The 19,224-nt window shown below is 38.4% G+C and overlaps 1 protein-coding gene across 1 annotated transcript in view; it reads right to left on the bottom strand.

The window, feature by feature from the left end:
* Nucleotides 1–19,224, bottom strand: part of LOC149153428 (protein RAE1-like) — a 302,126-nt gene that overhangs the window by 106,799 nt on the left and 176,103 nt on the right. Inside the window, exon 7 of the mRNA XM_089440171.1 lies at nucleotides 13,760–13,888. Coding sequence (XP_089296297.1) covers nucleotides 13,760–13,888 — 129 coding nt within the window. The remainder of the gene's footprint in view (nucleotides 1–13,759; nucleotides 13,889–19,224) is intronic.

The following is a 19,224-nucleotide window of genomic DNA, read 5'->3' as shown; positions in this document are numbered from 1 at the left end:
GTTTTCCTCCATGACAACCATGAGGGCACACAAATTTGTAAGATCCACCACCCTTTCCCCCATCAAGTTTGGTCACATAGTTCCACAAGGGTGTTGATGTAGCTTTCCCATCTTGTGTTTCAGTGTCCCCTTCAAGTTCATCCCCTTCCTCTTCAAACCCTTCCTCCTCATCATACATTGGGTCACTACTATTAGGACCATCACCAATGTCCTCTTCTGTTTCTTCCCTTCTATTCCTCACCCTTGCCATCATTAAAACCAAGAGTGGAATGATACATAGAAGCCAAAAGAACACCATCTTGGAATATGGATATAGGTGGTGGACAACGGCAACCTGTAAATAAAGGAGCAAGTAGAAACAATGGGAAAGAGTAGGAGAGGGAGGAGAAAAATACAAAAAAAATTTCAAAAAAAACAAGGGAGTTTGGGGTTTGAACTTACCTCTTTAGCTCTTGTAGATGAAGTCCTCCAAGCTCTTGCTCCAAGCTCCTCCTCCTTCTCCTAGCTCCTCCTTCTTCACTCCTCCAAGCTCTCCTCTCTTCTCCTCTCCTTTCCTCTCTTCTCTTCTCTTCTCCAACTCTCATAAACTCAAAGTGAGAAAATGAGGAATGAATGGGGGATTTATTCTTTTCATTCCTCACCTTAACCTCACTCTAACCTCACCCTAACCCACCCCCTTAAGGTTGAGTGAACATAACTTAAAAAAAAAATTAAAAAAAATGTGTTTTTCTCCCTTGGGCGCGCCCCTTTCCGCCTGTTGGACACCTAATCCTAAAGGGTTAGTGTGGAATTCGAATGGACAAAGCAGTCCAAGAGACCTTGGGATCTGAATCCCAAGAGTCACATATGTGTACTATAAATGTATATCTATTGTTAATAAAAATTGTACTCACTGATTTATCTTTCATATGTGTCTTGCTGTCCATGTGAGTTTAACATGGTATCAGAGCGGGCGATCTCCTACCCTACTCAAACATGAGCCACTTGTTTTCCGTGGCCTTTATTACATGCCAGTCATGTACACTGATATAATTGTCAGTACTGCTATATTAGGAAGTGCCTCACAGTCCCTGCGATTCTTGACCTACCACTCTGCTGTTTACCAAATATGCATCTGTTACCATGCATGCAATTCTGAAATTACTCAGAAATTTGTGGCGACCATAACGCATCTGCCATAACGCTCTGGCGCATCAGCGCTGTCATCTTCCATAACCGCTCCTGCATGAAATCATTTGCTGTCGGTCTGTCCACTGTTCTGCTCCGTCTGGCTCTGTCCACTAACGCATCTGCCACGCCTGTGCTGCCCACTGATTTAGTCGATGTTGCCCGCCCTCCGGAGTTCGGGATTGAAGTCATTGGTTTTGAGTTTTGAATTCCAGGGGTTTAATCTTCTTGATACGTCGCCATAACTTTTGTGTTTGGTGTTGATGACTGTCGGCTTCGTTTTCTTTATTCATCTTCATTCTCTGTACAGAGATACCAAGATTTGACGGATTTTCAAAAGCGCACAATTTTGAAATTGACGAGGAAAATTAGTCTCACAGCAAATTACAGTATTTACAGTGCTTTAAGTGTGTCCCATCTGTGGTTCGATCGTGTACTTCGTAGGGCCAATTGATTAGCTGAATTTTCCCAAGAAAATTTCAGTAAAATCTTGAACAATTTAATGACCTCCGCCTCCTCGGCGTGGCTGTGTGTAAGGATGGCATTCAACGGCATGCGGTGCTGGCATCTCAGCCATTGCCAGAAGTGTATATTTGCTTAGGGACAGGTCACTACGTGTTGGCACATGATGATCTTCTGAATTCGCGTACATGGCGGAATTCTATTTCAGTGCGTTTTCTTTTTTGGGTCGGTTTGTACAGGTTTTATGATATTGGGCAGAACAGTGGTGTGGCGCTTCGTCAGTGACGTGGCGAAGGATATCTGGCAAGGACATTCACATAACGACGAGAGTATTTAAGTATTCATAGGGATTAATTAGATCAACGAGTGTTTGGTTTTCGAGTCGTTTCGTGTGAACCCCAGTCCCAGCCTTGCATTGCAGTTCTCCTTATCTTGCACTGTTACAACTGCCTCTGCCATATGCGTTTTAAAAACTGCCTGCCTTCATCATTCTCTTCTCCTCGCGCCTCGTTCAAAGTCCAGCAAAATTATTAACAGCATTTTATTCGACTCTCAATGTACCCATTTCACCGCCTCCCTCCTTTGAAAGCACCCCAGTAGCGAGCTTCCTTCTCAACGAATGTGGTTTCTCTCTCGAGGAGGCGAACAATATTTGCAGGAGAAAACCGTGCAGGAGAAATCCCTGGGCTTCCCGGCGAAGGTGAGCAGGACGAGTATTGTAATCCACGTTATAAGCATGGCCGGAACTGTAGCGGCGAGCATAGCCACCATGGCCAGAGCTCCGAAGACGGCACCCAGCAGCACCGAGGCATAGAGCGCCAGCCAACCCACGCTCGGTTGCTCCTGCAGACCCGACTGCCATCTGAGCACGGATCTCACGGTTTTCCACAGCGAACATATGAGAATCCCATAGATTGACACGAACAGAAGGAACCAGAACCGCCTGGTGTTGATCACTCTCAGAACAAACCTTCGATAGAACAGATTTTTGTGCACTGTCTTTAGGAGGAAGGGCCGAAGTTCAAAAGAGCCTGCGGAAACTTTTGTGGATGAGTTAGAAGCTTCAGAATCCAAAATACCAAGGCACCTAGTTTTTTCGGCCACTGTTTCTACCGTTTCCGCTGTTTCGTCGCTCTCTGCCGTGTTTACTTCCGCTTGTTTACTTCCGCTTGCGGCTGGGGTTTTTTTTATTTCGGCTCGGTGCTTGCTACGCTGAGCGTTGGCTTACGAGACTGTTGTATGGTGTGGTGTACTCGTCCGCGGCTACAGTAGCTTGATGTTTGCTACAATCTGAAGAGCCTGCTCCCTTTGGTAGTTTAGGGAATCACCAACGCTCCTCTCTTGTGGCTTGCTCTCATTGTGGCATTGAGCCATCATTTGAGCCTGTTCAGGGCATCAATCCCGCCGCTACAGGCAGTTTTCACAAGCTTTGCGGCACTCATTCCCAGATATATAAGTCTGTTACGCTTTATAACTGAATAAACATTAGATTTGTGTGAAAGATTGATATCGGCGGAGTTTCTGTTATATCTTATAAGAAATTTCTGCATTTGCTCTAGGTTTTCAGGCATCTGAAAGTCTTGAATATTTGTCTGGTTCCTGTTATATTCTATTTTGGTTTGTTGCAATTTTGAGTCGAAGTCCTCATGTGGATGATTGTAGCAGAACTCCTGTATCACCTGGAGGGAATGTGTTTGAAAATGGCGGTGTTGGAAATGGCATTGTGAATGGTCCTGTTAATGGTAAAGGAATCCACCTCCTAACTGCTCAAATGCGAATGGAAATGGTAACCATGCCTAAATAAGACTGAACCGATTGAGTTTGGATTGTAAATTTTTGGTGCTTTAAGTTTGAGTGATTGTTAGCATCAATTTTTCTTTGATATTGAAATTAAGTGTTGCTTGCTCTCAAGCATTACAAAAGAGGTCCAAATCTACAATTTGCGGAACGTTCTGTACAGAAGATAGAGTGGGGTTGTGTGTTACATCAAAGATAAACTCTGGGCAGATTGCTAGTCTTGTACTGTGAGTAGATATTATAAAGTCTTGTACTTGGAGGAGCTCAAAACACAGTTATCTAGTTACTTAATTTATTGCTGCTGGCTGTTCTACCATATCAGAATGAGTTTGTCACAATTTGGATGCCATTTAGAGACTATTTGTGTGGTTGTATATTCTTCTCATTAGCTGATACTAAAGTGTTGATATACGTTGAAGAGTGAAGGAGTATTTGAAGAATCCAAACAAGTTTGCAGTTGTTACTGCCCCAGTGTGGCTTTGTATTTAGATTTCATTATAGTGCATTGATTCCTTGATTCCACTGCTGCATAAAGATTTTGGTGAGCTGATTGTAATATTTTATACTGCACACTGATCATTTGCTGACATTTATAAAGGATATTGCTGTGTACTGTGAGTAGATATTATTTTTCTGCATTAAGACAGATGGCCAGAATTAGTGAAGTATTAGAGTTCATGAAAACTCTTATACAATCTACTGTTGATGACACATTACAAATCAGCAAAGGATCTCTCTCAGAAATTCAGACATGCTTATATAATGCACAGGAAAAGATTGATTTTTTGCAGCTTGAATCACAGCTACAACAAGAAGAGCTACATAAACATCATTCTGAACCTGTTTTTGTTCAGAACATTGAGACAACCACCCATCAGCAGCATGTTAATAATGGTACAGTTCATTCAAATAAAGCAACAGTTGTATATGCAGATGCAGAAACTCAGTCTGCACTTCCCAAGCCCATCATCAGACCTTGGGAACAGCTTGTCCACAACAAGCACAAAACTGGTCTTGGATATGACAAGGACTTGTCCTTTCATATTCCAGACTACACCAATCCCATTCAGTTTCAGAGTGCTGGATTCATTCATAACAGTTCAGCTGCTCCTCATGACAGTTCAGCTTCAGCTGTTCCAGACTCTGCCCCTCTTCTACAGCAACAACAACAACAACAAAAACAACAGATTGTGAAATGCCAACACTGTGACCGAGTTGGCCATTTGAAAGATCACTGTTTTGATCTTCATCCATGTAAGCACTGTCATAAAACCAGCCATTCTTCACACAGATGCTTCAGAAACAAACATCCTGCAAGAACGAAGATTCATCTTGGATGGATCGCTTCTTGGCAATGGGCATCAACAGCCAAGAAGATATTCCAAACACATGTCAGAACTTGTTCCAGAATATTGAACAGTCTTGCAGTTGAGTTTTCTCCATCTTCTCACCTTGTACCTGACAGGGAGGGAAATGATGGTCATCTACAAGCTTCAAAGTCACATCAAGCGAGCCTGAGCCACAACCTGCCACAACAGTTTCAGAGTTGTAGCCAGAGACAAAGATGCCCGTGAACACAGATTGAGAACACTTCCTCTAGCAGAAGACTCCAGCTTCTTGCCAGTTTTGGAAGAATTCCAGAGTTGTTGGTCATCCTTAAACCATCACAGATTGAGAACACTTCCTCTAGCAGAAGACACCAGCTTCTTGCCAGATTTGGAAGAGTTCCAGGAATTGCATTAAGCATTCCAAAGTTGTTGGTCACCCTTAAACCATCACAGATTGAGAACACTTCCTCTAGCAGAAAACTTCAGTTTCTTGCCAGTTTTGGAAGAGTTCCGGGAACTGCACTAAGCGTTCCAGTGTTGGTGGTCATCCTTAAACCACCGCCCTTTTTTACCAACATTTCATAGAGCACATTCAGCCTAGTGCTGCCATACATTTTTTGCACATGTTGTATTACAGCTCTCTTCTTGGACTCATACATAACCCTTCGGATTAAGGGGGGAATGTTGGACACCTAATCCTAAAGGGTTAGTGTGGAATTCGAATGGACAAAGTAGTCCAAGAGACCTTGGGATCTGAATCCCAAGAGTCACATATGTGTACTATAAATGTATATCTATTGTTAATAAAAATTGTACTCACTGATTTATCTTTCATATGTGCCTTGCTGTCCATGTGAGTTTAACACCGCCGAAGCGTACGGAAGCGTGCGTGAAGCGCACGCTCCCTGCTCCGAAGCGCCACGCTTCGGCGGCCCGAAGCGCCGTACGAAGCGCGCTTCGGAGCCGGCGCTTCGGAAATTCCAGGAAGCGCTAAAAATTTCACGAAGCGCGCTTCGTACGGCGCTTCCGTACGGGGCGCGCTTCGGAGCTTCGATCCGGGGGGGGCGCTTCGTGCAACACTGTGCACAAGACTTAGGGTTTTATAGATATTCGTAGATAGAGGCACTTCCAAGATCAAGGAAGGAACAGAAAGGGCTTCTCGTGATTTACTTCACTAAGTACTAAGCTTGTACAGCCCTCAAAGAAGTCCCCAAGTTGAGGAACTACAAAATAGAGTTTCCCTCTTAGGGCACACATAGGGCAAGAGATTTTATGGATGAAAACCTATGGGATGCTCACCAAACTGAGAACTAGGAGATAAGATCCTAGGTTTGGTGTCTATGCTACAGGAGTTCACCAAATCACTCTCTAATGCAATTCGCTATATGCCCTAGCCAAGCAATCCTACTTTTAGGGGACCGAAGTTTAGAAGGAGAAATTATGGAGAGGAAGGAAGTTTGACCACCAAGGACTTGGACTAGTGCCTTGTCCTTTGGGCATAATGAGTCTTAGGATGTTCAAGATGAGATAAAACATCTCTGGGGAAGCTCGAAATATGTAATTAAATAATAATTAGTTACACAAAGAGACATGTCTCTACAAACATGCCTGTTCGTGAAAGCGTACTTACTTGGCTATATATATAGGACCCTCATTCTCATTGTATCATCATTCTTCATACAATTTATATATAATAATATTTGTATCCTCAATGGATATTTTGATATTCCAAGTCCTCTGGAGTATTTAACGGGAAGTAAAAACTTTGTTCGTTTCATTGGTATCAGAGTCGTTTGATCCTCTAGACGCTCACCACTAAAGAGAACCAATGTAATCCGGCCTTTGGCCATTAATCCTTCGTCAACCTTGTTTTCGTCACAATTGAAGTGTTTCACTTCACGAAGTTGGAGTTTCTCTATTTCACCAGTTTCGTCATTGAGAGCTTTGGCCATTAAACAAAAATAAATAAAAAAGATAGTCAAAGAAAAAAAGTACATATAAAGATTTTAAAAAAATAAAGAAAAAAATCATATAAAAATATATTATTAAAAAAAAAGATATATATAGTCTTGATGTAAATTTTGAATGAGAACATTCATATATATAAAAAGGTTCTACATTATTGATAAAAAGTGCATGATAAAGTCAAAAGAGAATCTTTCCAAATATCTTTAAAACTATATGTAAGAGAAGGAAGAGTAGATAATATTATCTTGATTCCTCATTACGAGGTTTACAAGCTCATGGTTTTAGCAACCCATGGTAATTGCCCACAGTGTTTTCAAGGTAAAAGAAAAACAAAAGGAATACAAAATCTTTTTATGTGAATGGTAAGTTTAACTTTTTACGTGGAGAAAATTAATTGAGTCAAAAGCACATAAGTGGACATTAATTTTATATTATACCCCAAAGAGGTGAATAGCCATATTTCACTAGGGTTGTAACTTTTCAAAAAGAAAAAGAAAAAAAATTATAAATAAATAAGGAGAAGTATTATATTATATAGGGGTATTTAAAAGAAAAAAAAAATTATAAAAAAATAAAGAGAAGTATTATATTATATAGCGGTATTTTAAAGAAAAGTTCAAGTCATAAAATTATTGAAAATATATATAAATACAAAGCGGATATTATTATAAAAGGTTACTTGAAAGATCTATATATTAAAGTTTATAAATGGTTAAATCTAGAACTATAAAGAGACATAAGGATAACAAGTTATAACAAAGGAAGAGTACTTTTTCAAAGCATTATAATAAATATAAGGCGTAGTTTATTTAAATAGTGGAGCTATACTAACTTTTTTAAAAGTGGGAAAAAAATATATAATTGAGGAAAATAAAAGTTAAAGGAATTTATAAAGGTGTTCAAGCTTATCAAATAAAAGAGCACTTATTTTAAAAGAGAAGTCCATTTTTAAAGAAAAAAGCGAATGGACCCTAATTCGAAAATGATGAAGGACAGTTTTCCTATAAGGGTGTTCTAATCGTACATCACAAGTTAATTACATTAAGAGGGACTATCCAAGGGAAAAAATTTAATATCACTATTAGCACAAGTCGCGAGAAAAATTAGATCAATGTTAATCTCATAAATCAGTTATTAATTCCATAGTCAAACATAGGAGAAAGAATAGATAATTTTGGCAAAAAAGAATATGAAATTAATGATTTACAAGTGACAATTGATCATTATGAGTACATATCTCAATTTAGTGTCGTAATTATGCTTGAAGAAGAGATTGACATAATTCTCGATCGACCTTGGTTCAAAGAATTAGGTACGTTCATTTTAAACACACAAAAAAAAATCTTGATGTTCCCTTACAAGAGGAAGATGGTCATGTTCCAAGACATGACAACGAAATAAGAATTGATAATGCCTTCATCAAAAGATCTTAAGGATATTTTGAAACTAATGTTTCAAGAGAATCCAGAAACAGTATCAAGGAGGCAGAAAGAACTTGAAGAAGTTGTATCCAACAAAAATAAAGAAAATTCGTGTTTGAAGGAGCATAATCAAAAACTACTAAAAGCAAGTGAGAAAATGTAAAGCTAAGAAAGACCAGTTAAAAGAAGCAAAAGAAAATTCTGAAAAGAAACTCAATGAGAGTCTATCAGGAAAAAAAGAGGAAAGTTTATGCTTAAAAAACCTTAACCAAAGGTTATTAGAACAAATCAATTGTTTAAAGGATGAGAAACTTGAATACCAACATAAAGTTGACTCAGGAAATGATGAAATTTTACATCTCAAAAGCCATAAACAAAGTCTACTCACTCAAATTAAGAAACTTAAGGATGATAAGAAATCATTGAAAAACAAATTACAAGAACTTATCATGAAAGAAGTGTCGAAGTTTTCAGTCCAAGTGGAAGAAAAAGGAACGAACACCGATTCAGTCAATATCACAACTCAAGAAGATGAGAAACCAATAGAAGTTAAAACATATTCAGATGTTGCAATTCAAATGAACGAAAGTTCAAGTGAAGATTTTGTAACCAACTCGACGACATCAAAACCTAAAGTAAATCAGAATCTTGCTACACACATGATAAGGGAAACCAAAAGAACTCTTTATCTACATCTAAATCACAACAACAAACATTTCAATCAATCTACGAATCTGTATCACTCAGAACATAAACAACAAACTTATGTTCCGAAGAATACTTAAGTGCGCACAACTTGGTCCATTGATAACAATTCATCACAAGTTTCCAGTAATCAAGAGATTTCACAAAAGATTAATTTAAGATGGTCAGATCCTTCCTCCATGTGACAATTTTATATATCACTCCAAGGATCATATCAACTTGTATCAACAAACATCACTGTCCTGAGATGAGAAGACATCAGTAGTAGAAAAAGAGATGAAGCCCTTTCATCAACAAGCTCTGAGGACAAAGTTTTTTGAATGGGAAGGTTATGAACATAATTTATGTAAAAATAATACAAATAGATAATAAATAATAATCATAATAATAAGTAATTAAATAATAATTAGTTAAACAAAGACACGCGTCTCTACATACATGCTTGTTCGTGAAAGGGTACTTACCTGGCTATATATACAAGACCCTCATTCTCATTGTATCATCATTCTTCATACAATTTATATATAATAATATTTGTATCCTCAATGGATATTTTCATATTCCAAGTCTTCTCGAGTATTTAACGGGAAGTACAAACTTTGTTCGTTTTAGTCTCAAGGCCAAATGCCACAGGTACAAGAATAGTGTTAATTTTCTTAGGGATGTGTTCTTCCTTGCTTTAGATAATTGCATTTTTAAACTCTTTCATCATTATCATATCACATTCATCCATCATTAGCAATTATGTAAAAACAACAATAACATAAACAATGCAGCATAACATAAAGGTAGAACAGAACAATAGAGACCCCAGGATTTGGTCGGGGATTAGGGTAAAACCCCAGAGGGGGGAAACCCGAAATTCAATTCTTCTTTTCTATTATATGTTCATCAATTGTTTAGCTGAGATACAAAGTACAATTAAACATATTAGGCCTCCTAGGGCCAACCAGTCATATTAGTTGTCACGCATCCCTGCCTCTATCGAATTCATACATCGAGATCCCTGTTGCAATGAGGTCTCTGTCATAATGGACACAGTCACATAAGAGCATTGCTATCGTCATCATGTATCATAGTAGTCCTCAAAGCCATAGGTGTGCCAAGTCACTGAAGTACATAAGGATCATTGCATTAAGGGCACTGCTACAAGCATTGGAATGACTGTATATGTCATTGTCATGATGACAGTGACATAGACTGCTTTCTCACTTTCTTGATGATCATTATAATATGTCAAGAATATTGTCAGTTGCCATCACGAAGATTACTGATATAAGGTTCCTCGGGGTCACTATGCATATGTCCTTCGGAGCTACCATCATATCATATGTGTCATACAAGAGACTATCAAGAAGGTCTTCGTCATATGCACTATAGAGATTGTCAAGAAGATCTTTGTCATTTGTATATTTTAATCAAGGTTACAAACCCCCTTAGGGTTTCACTTTAGGGTTACTAGTAACAAGATCTCAACATATATCTTAGAAAGAATATGAATCATGATATTGAGAAAATGCAACAAGACAGTCCATAGAGTAATATGTTCAAGACAGGGTTCGATGTCATTTATACTGTGATGCCAACCAAATCATAAATTGAAGCCTTACACTTTGTGTGTTAGTGCCATAGAGAAACGTGTCATACAAACTGTGTATCGAAGCATTACGAATCGTAGAGGAGACATACCACACGAACTGTGTATAGAAGCTGTAAAAATCACAGAGGAGACATATCATTTGAACTGTGCATTGAAGCCATAAATCACAGAGGAGACATGCCACACGAACTGTGTATAGAAGCCTTAAATCGCAGAGGAGACATGCCATACGAATTGTCTACTGAAGCCATAAATCACAAAGGAGACATGCCACACGAACTGTGTATAGAAGCCATAAATCGCAGAGGAGACATGCCATATGAATTGGAATCAATCGAGACCTTGCAACGAATGTGAGAGCCTTGCGGATAGTGCAAAGACTTGTAGCAAATAAGAATGCGAGAGCACTAAACCATTACAATGATTTTATGACAAGAGCGAGAGTCTTGTAGATATGAGAGACCTTAGGAGTCCATCCGAAAATCTCAGAAAGATTATGTCCTCCGAAATGTGTGTTTTGGTGATCACCCCTATGGGGTATTTATACTTGTTTCCATGAGTGAAAAGTTGTGACTCTTGGGAGAGTCGACTTAACCATTACACATTGACTTAGTAGGAATTTAATTTCGATCTAAGCAATTTCCCTCCAATAATTAAAGCCGACATAAATATTTTATTTTGGTCCCAAAAAGAATTTAATTAATATTTCTTTATTCAATCCAAACGATTAGGGAATTTCTCCCTGGTTGCAAAATTTAACAGATAGCAATAAAGAAGGATGTCCACATATTAGGTATATGGATGTAGAACGGTGCAATTATGGATACATGAGTTAGCCCGACCTTTGTTTTTCCACCCCTCTTTATTTGTCTTTGCCTTTTCTTGATTTTTCTTTGTATTACTGCTCAAGGCTCCAAAAAATGAGAGCATGTTATGTATGATGTAAAGCAGTTATTACCCAATTAAGGTGGGGCAATTCATCACCCACCAAGGGTTAAGACGTGCATGGGTTCTTTGATGATGTGGGGGACTCATGGGGCCCTAGGAACCAGGGTGATGCCCATGATAAGGGGTAGAGCTCATGTTTTGGCTTTTGCCCATGTGCTAATTAATGTCTCGGCCATCTTTTGCATTTTATAATATTCTTTTCTTTCGTTTGTTGCTTGTAGCCATGATATGCCTTTAACGTTCTTTTAGTTGCATCAACCTCTGGGGCAACATTTCCAACCCCAACCTAGATATGTGGGCAAGGGAAGGGGGAGTACCTATGTCTTCTGGACCCAGAGAAGAAAAATGATGAAATAGGGCTTGTAATGTGCAGAGGGGAGTGAAAATTGTGGAATGGTACCACGCTACCAAAATTGGGGTTTCGCAAGTGGTGCACTTCCTAAAACCATAGGTCAATAAGCGAGATCCCACTGGACTAGGATTGAGGGTTAACCCACCCCGCCCCACCCCCCTCCATTTAAGGTGAGGGAACAAAACCACGGTCAAAGCCCTTCATTCTGCCAAGTCACCCAATAATCCATGCCCAAGATGCCCCAGAAAAACAAGCATAAGCAGCCGATTACACAATGAAAAACATACCTTTGGGTTGGATTGTCCACCTTCTAACATATGCTCTCGACAAATGGGCAAGGGGTCATATGACTAATGCAAGGAGCAGAGATCAAATGGCACAATATATTGGCTACATCAGTGCCTTTCAAAGACTGGTGGCTGTCGGCTGAAGAGATATCTAGGAGAAAAATTCTCCTATGGGGTAACCCACCTTTGGTCGGTAATAGGCACAAAGACTTACAGTTAACGCAAAAGGCAAAATCACTATTCTGTCCTTCAGCGATTTGCTTCCAAGTTCCTATATAGTATGACGCCTGCAGTTCTAATAATTCAATCACAAGACAATGTGACTTAACCCACATCACCTTCGATTATTAATTAACAACTGGTGTTAATAAGTGGATCTTACTCTTCGATGTGTGTCTGGTCTTCTCTAGTTATAATTTATTTGGACAGTTTTATGAGAGTCTGGATGGTTAATAGTGTTAATTCTTCCATGCTGTGACCAAATATTCCTTACAATTATGTCAAAGTGGCAATGATTCTTCAAGAACATGACAGGTTTGACTTTTTCAGAACTTCGACTCAATCAAAAGCTAGTTCCCCAATTACAGCTCCTATACAATTGACAGTGGTAATTATAATTCCTTACTGTGGCAGCGCTGAATGTAGGGAGTGGTGTTTAGACCTGTAATATCCTTCATAGTTCTACTGTAGATTTATTATATTACAGGATGGCAAATCTAAGGATGTCCATTGATTTATTTCCACCATAATACACGATACTCTTGTACTGTGTATTTTGTGTTTTGGCAATGAAAACTTCAATTTGCAGCCGAAAAGCTTTCTTCAACAAAGTTTCTCAACTTCAAATGGCCAAATGCCTAATTGTGGTCAAGCGTCTGATAATTGGAGAAACTCTAAAAAGTGTGGGTGGCCAAAAGCCAAGTCAGATGGGGTTTGGTAAAGGGTGTGGCCTGTTGAAGAAAGTGTAACTAGGTTCGGTATTTACAAATGTAATTTTGATCGTTGTACTTATCAAGAAAAAGAAATATTATTTTTGTAAATTATAAGAATGAGTTTCTTGCTCATTCCATAGGTCTAGGAAAGTCAAAGAGTCAAAGACATATGTAAAGAGCTTTTCTTGAGAATATATGTAATGAATATAAGAAATATTATTTTTGTAAATTATAAGAATGAGTTTCTTGCTCATTCCATAGGTCTAGGAAAGTCAAAGAGTCAAAGACATATGTAAAGAGCTTTTCTTGAGAATATATGTAATGAATATAAGTCACATTAATACTACATTCGCCCCAGATTCTTCAACATGGCCAAAGGATGGGACCCAAACTCTGATACCAACGCATTGAACAAGTTCATTAATTCAGGAACAGAACATGAGAAGGATAAATAATAAACATCGGATGAACACTCATATCCCTTAGTTATGTTCTGTCTTTCATTATATTATTAATATTATTTTATTTAACATTCTTTTATATATTTTATAATCACTATAAATATCTCACCCTTACCCACAGGCTGAAGGTGGGGACTCGTGTAAAAAACAAAAACAAAAAAACAATAATCTATCAAAGCAACCAAATTCAGTTTACAATGTTAGATAATCAACTCTAAGAATTTCAGTCACAGAAAAACTAATACAAATAAACTGACAGTAGGTGTCTTATCAGAGGAGAAGAGAAAAAAATTGTTAAAACTTAAAAATCAACAAGCAATTTGAATCTTACCGGATGGAAGTTCAATGAATTAACTGCATATATGTCATTAGAATCCCTGTGACACTTGAAAGTGAAGTTCTTACTCTGTTGTGCCTCTTCTACATGATGCACTCCAACTCTTCCTTCTATGGAACCCACCTGTAGAAAAAATCACATCATCAAAAAAATATACTAAAATTTGACATGTGATTAGATAATACAAGCTCATGAACATCGCAGTCAACCTTGGCCCAAAATGCTTGCAAGCGCCATGAACAAAAATAATGCCTTAAGCATACGAATCATTTAAACAAATATATATCCACTTATGATGAACTGCATACAGCACGAATTACTCATTCTGTAGAGAACTTGAAAATCAGGCTTCACTCCAGTAATACCTTGAAACATATAAGGAAATTGAATAGGCAGACAGTTGTTGTTAGAGTTGGTACCAAAACTGAACATAATAACTGCGAAAGCAATCAAATGTCTATTCTTTTTGAGATGGCATGCCTCCAACTAGCTTGTCCCAGACTATATCACTCACCTAATGAGATCCAGGACAAATAATAATATTCCAATCACTTCAAAAGAATCTTAGAATGACTGTATGGATATATATACACAACAATCTACCTACAGTAGCCTTTTAGCAGAGTCCAGATATCTATCAACAATTATAAACTAATGTGCATCCCTTGCTAAGAATGATTTATCTGCACACACCAACACCACCATCCCTCTAACCTCAATCTTTGACAGAAAATATCGATCCTTAAGCTTGACAAAGAGACAACACAAGTCTGTTAAGGAATTGGAATAATACACAATTTTCTTGACAAAAAGGGTTTTAAATTAACCAGAATATATGTACAAAAAACAAAAAAGTGCAATCAAGACATATTCCTTAGAGTTACTAAAACTGAGACAAGAACTCACTATGGAAAGACATTAGCACTTTTGGTATCTCTAGTAGCCAAGAGAAAATTCTTACCCAGGAGCTAATGACATACCTCTTCCCATCGAATCCTAAGCAAGGAAGGAACAGGGTTGACATCGTTATCAAAGATACACTTACATCTTAGTTTCGAGAAAGAGCACATAGCAGAAAATCTAAGGCAACTTCAAAGACCTATGAAAAACAATGTTTTTAAAACCGGAACCGGTGACCGGACCAGTCCACCTAATGAACCGGTTTACCGACCGGAACCGGTCTAACTGGGACTGGTTTGGTCTAAACGAACCGGTTTTAGAAAAATACATTAAATAATTATTTTTTAATGAAAAAAACTATTTTTAAGATTTAAAACCATGATTCCAAGCCAATAGAGACAAAATATGCAAAGATTGCTCATTTATATACCATGTAAAGGTGAATATATCAAAATGGCACCGAGTGCAATACATATCATCGACAAAATACATAAGCAATGAGGCTCTAAATGGCCTCTAGAGTGCAAAAACAAAGCCTACAAACTATGGGGCCAGTGGCCTACTACAAGACTTCAGTCTAGACTCTACATATATGATAATAGTAATACTATAATAGTGATCAACATTATCACTTGAAGTTGAAACTTCTCATGAGTCTCAGTCATCATGATCAAACTCAGTTGGTTGAGTCTCGACTCCCAAACTTTGCAGTCACAAACTTCTCTATTGGTTCAGTGACTTGAGTCTCAAACTTCTGAAGGTATTCTGCCCTAATATGCCCTATTATTTCATTTGGTGCTCCACATGGCTTTACATGGCCTCCTATCCCAGCCAAGTGTTGCTTGAACCTGTTAATACGCCCTCCTTGAATGGATTTTTGGCAATATTTGCAGATCATTTTGCCATCAATCATATCACAATGAGTCCATGCAGTATCTCTAGCTTTTGGAGGCATGATGACTCCCTGGATGGTATATCATAGAAGTGAGAAGTTTATAACACATAAAAAAAAAAATTAATTCATGGACAACAGTCAAATAAGGAATTTTCAAGTGCAAATCCTTACCTGGAAATGAAAACTAGCTTCCTTAGCCTCTTCTTGAAGATGGCAACTCCACTGACACCTACACACTATCTCCAAAATAGCTCCAACTCCAACTCCAAGATGACTACTTCAACAAATGCCAAAAACTCAACACTCTCCAAGCTCACAAACACTCACAAACACTCCAAAACAGTTGTGTGAGACAAATGAGAGTGAGACGGGCCTCTTAAAGGCTTGGAGAGGGTGTTTTTGGAGGGAAAACACCCTTAGTTTCCCCCCAAAACCCCTAAAACACAATCCGCATTACACTTTTTGCATTACACGGTGGGCGTGCCTCTAACCGGCCGGTTTAGGATGGAACCGGCCGGTTTGATACAAAACCGGCCGGTTTCGTCTTAAACCGGCTGGTTAGCACTGGTTTAGGGCAAATTTTAGCGAAATGGACGATTGAACCGGGTTTTTTGGCCGGTTTAGACCGGCGGCCTTGCTAACCAGCTGGTTAGACCGGTAACCGGTTTTTAAAAACAGTTTTCAAAACACTGATGAAAAATGAATGGGCCGACTACATAGAGTCACCCAACAATTCAACCTATTTCCCTAGAAAATAGAAGGCACCTATCTGTGAACCTGCTGCCAACAACATCTATCTACCCAGCACTCCCACAAAATGTGTTCAAAAGATTTTGCTTTACCACATGCTAGACATTGGTCATCTGTAAAGCCTTTTTTCAGTAAACTAGATTTAGCAGGGAATCCCTGATAGATGATCAGAAAAGCAAAGTCTTATAACTTAGAGGATAAGCAAAAAAACCATACATTATGAAGCCCTGTATCCATCTAATCTCCAGATAGAGGAAGCTCTCCTAGAATTCAGACTTGCTGCCAATAGAACAGTTATCTCTCAAATACACACTTATTGAGATAAAGTCCTATTTCTCAAGTGAGGCTTTGAAGGAACTAAGAGGGATGCCAATGTCATCTCACAAAGCCACTTCACACTTTCAGCCGACTCTCCTCCATTCCAAGGGAAGCTTCCCTAAAATAGGATTACTAGAACTTATGCAATGAATTCCAAAGTGAAAAGAAAATATGGCTCTAGCAAAACAAGATATAAAGGTTTATGAAATAAGATGGAAAAATGAACAAAAGACTAGTGTCTTTTCATTGCGCATATGGGGTCAAATAAAGGATCATGGGAGACAATCCTGTTGAGGAAAACATGGCAACTGAGATTGAAACATTCAAGCAACGAAGGCCCTTTCTTTGCTATTGCAAAATTCAGAAACGCACCTACAGAGATCACAATAGTAGATGAACTCCACCACTTATGAAGATTATGATTACCAGGAATAAAATGTATGTTCATTTAACCAAGCATTGCCCCTCAAGAAGAAGGAAAAGATGTTTAAAGATTTTATTACTAGATAAGATAAGGGAATTTTATTAACATCCACAAAAGGACCACAGCAAGGTCAATGGAACTGCCAGGTACATCTGTGTCAATATACAGTGCAAGTGCAAGGGTCACTCCTATAAAAGCAAGACAAAACCAAATTTAGCCTGAGAAATAAGGTCTAAAACCCAAGTATATAAAATTGTAGTAAGAAGACCTCAGCTCTATTCCTTTCCGATACAATCCAAGACGGCTGATGGAGGAAGGGGTAACTGAACATATAAGACAAGCTTGGATGGTTCCAGTGTCAGTGTCGCCTTCCTTTGATTGGGAATCAAAATTGAGAGAAGTGAAGCAAGCTCTTTGAACTTGGGACAAAGAGAAATACATACCTCCAGGGCTGAAAAGGCTTGAGCTGGTAAAGCAACTAGAGCAGCACCAAAATCTGACTGATAACAGTACAGTGAAGAACTGACATATTGAAACAGAAAAGGATCTGAGCAGACAAATTCATTCAGTGAGCAGAAGAGAGAAACAGTATTGGAGGTTAAAGTCAAGAAGTGTATGGTAGATTTTTCTACTAGATAACATAAGGAAAGTTTATTAACATCCACAAAAGGGCCACAGCAAGGTCAATGGAACTGCTAGGTACATTTGTGTCAATACACAGTGCGAGTGCAAGGGCCACTCCTATAAAAGCAAGACAAAACAAATTTAATCTAAGAAATAAGGTCTAAAACCCAAGTGTATAAAATTGTAGCAAGAAGACCTGGGCCCTATTCTGTTTCGATACAATCCAAGATGACTGATCGAAGAAGGGGTAACTGACATTATAAGACAAGCTTAGATGGTTCCAGTGTCAGGATTGCCTTCCTTTGTTTGGGAATCAAAATTGAGAGATATTAATCAAGCTCTTCAAACTTGAGCAAAAGATAAATTCATACCTCCAGGGCTGAAAAGGCTTGAGCTAGTAAAGCAACTAGAGCAGCACCAAAATCTGATTGGTAACAGTACAGTGGAGAACTGACATATTGAAAGAGAAGAGGATCTGAGCAGACAAATTCATTCAGTGAGCAGAAAAGAGGAAGAGTATTGGAGGTTAAAGTCAAGAAGTGTATGGTAGATTTTATTACTAGATAAGATAAGGAAAGTTTATTAAAGTCCACAAATGGACCACAGCAAGGTCAATGGAACTGCTAGGTACATTTGTGTCAATACATAGTGCGAGTGCAAGGGCCACTCCTATAAAAGCAAGACAAAAACAAATTTAGTCCATGAAATAAGATCTAAAACCCAAGTATATAAAATTGTAGTGAGAAGACCTGGGCCCTATTCCGTTTCGATACAATCGAAGATGGCTGATGGAGGAAGGGGTAACTGACCTTATAGGTTCCATTGTCAGGATAGCCTTCCTTTGTTTGCGAATCAAAATTGGGAGAAGTTAAGCAAGCTCTTCGAAATTGGGCAAAAAGAGAAATGCATACCTCCAGGGCTGAAAAGGCTTGAGTTGCTAAAGCAACTAGAGCAGCACCAAAATCTGACAGACAACAGTACAGTGGAGAACTGACATATTGAAAGAGAAAAGGATCTGAACAGACAAATTCATTCAGTGAGCAGAAAAGACGAAGAGTATTGGAGGTTAAAGTCAAGAAGTGTATGATTAAAATCTGGAGATCAGAATACAGATTTCATCCACAAGTAAACTAAGGCTCGGGAAATTTGAAATCATGTGTTTAGTATATTCAGTGTTCTTAAATTGCTTATATAAATTATCGACTGGAGTTGGTAAACTTGCTAGAAGCTTTTTTGAGTTTATTAAGATAATGATTGTGGATGTTTTAAGGATTTTCTTTCTTCCTATGTTCCTAATGAAAACTGAAGATTTACAATTAAATTTCTACAATCAACTTTTGAAAAGAAAAGTAATACAAGCTATCATGATCCTCTTTAATTGACCACTGTTAGTTACTATGTAAAATTGTTAAAATTGCCAACTAGGGCCAAACTCCATGTGGGTCACTTTATTTATGGCAGCTGCTAATTTTTTTGGATTCCTCTCTTCGAGTAATGAACTTATGAGATATTTGCACCTATTGCCCGATACACCACCATACGCTCGAT

Source organism: Pinus tabuliformis, chromosome 9 (genome assembly GCF_031772625.1).
Source record: "Pinus tabuliformis cultivar Carrire ecotype Pingquan chromosome 9, CPIR1, whole genome shotgun sequence".
NCBI classification, from domain to species: Eukaryota; Viridiplantae; Streptophyta; class Pinopsida; order Pinales; family Pinaceae; genus Pinus; species Pinus tabuliformis.
The sequence above is the reverse complement of the archived record's forward strand: the minus strand, read 5'-3'. Positions and strand labels throughout refer to the sequence as shown.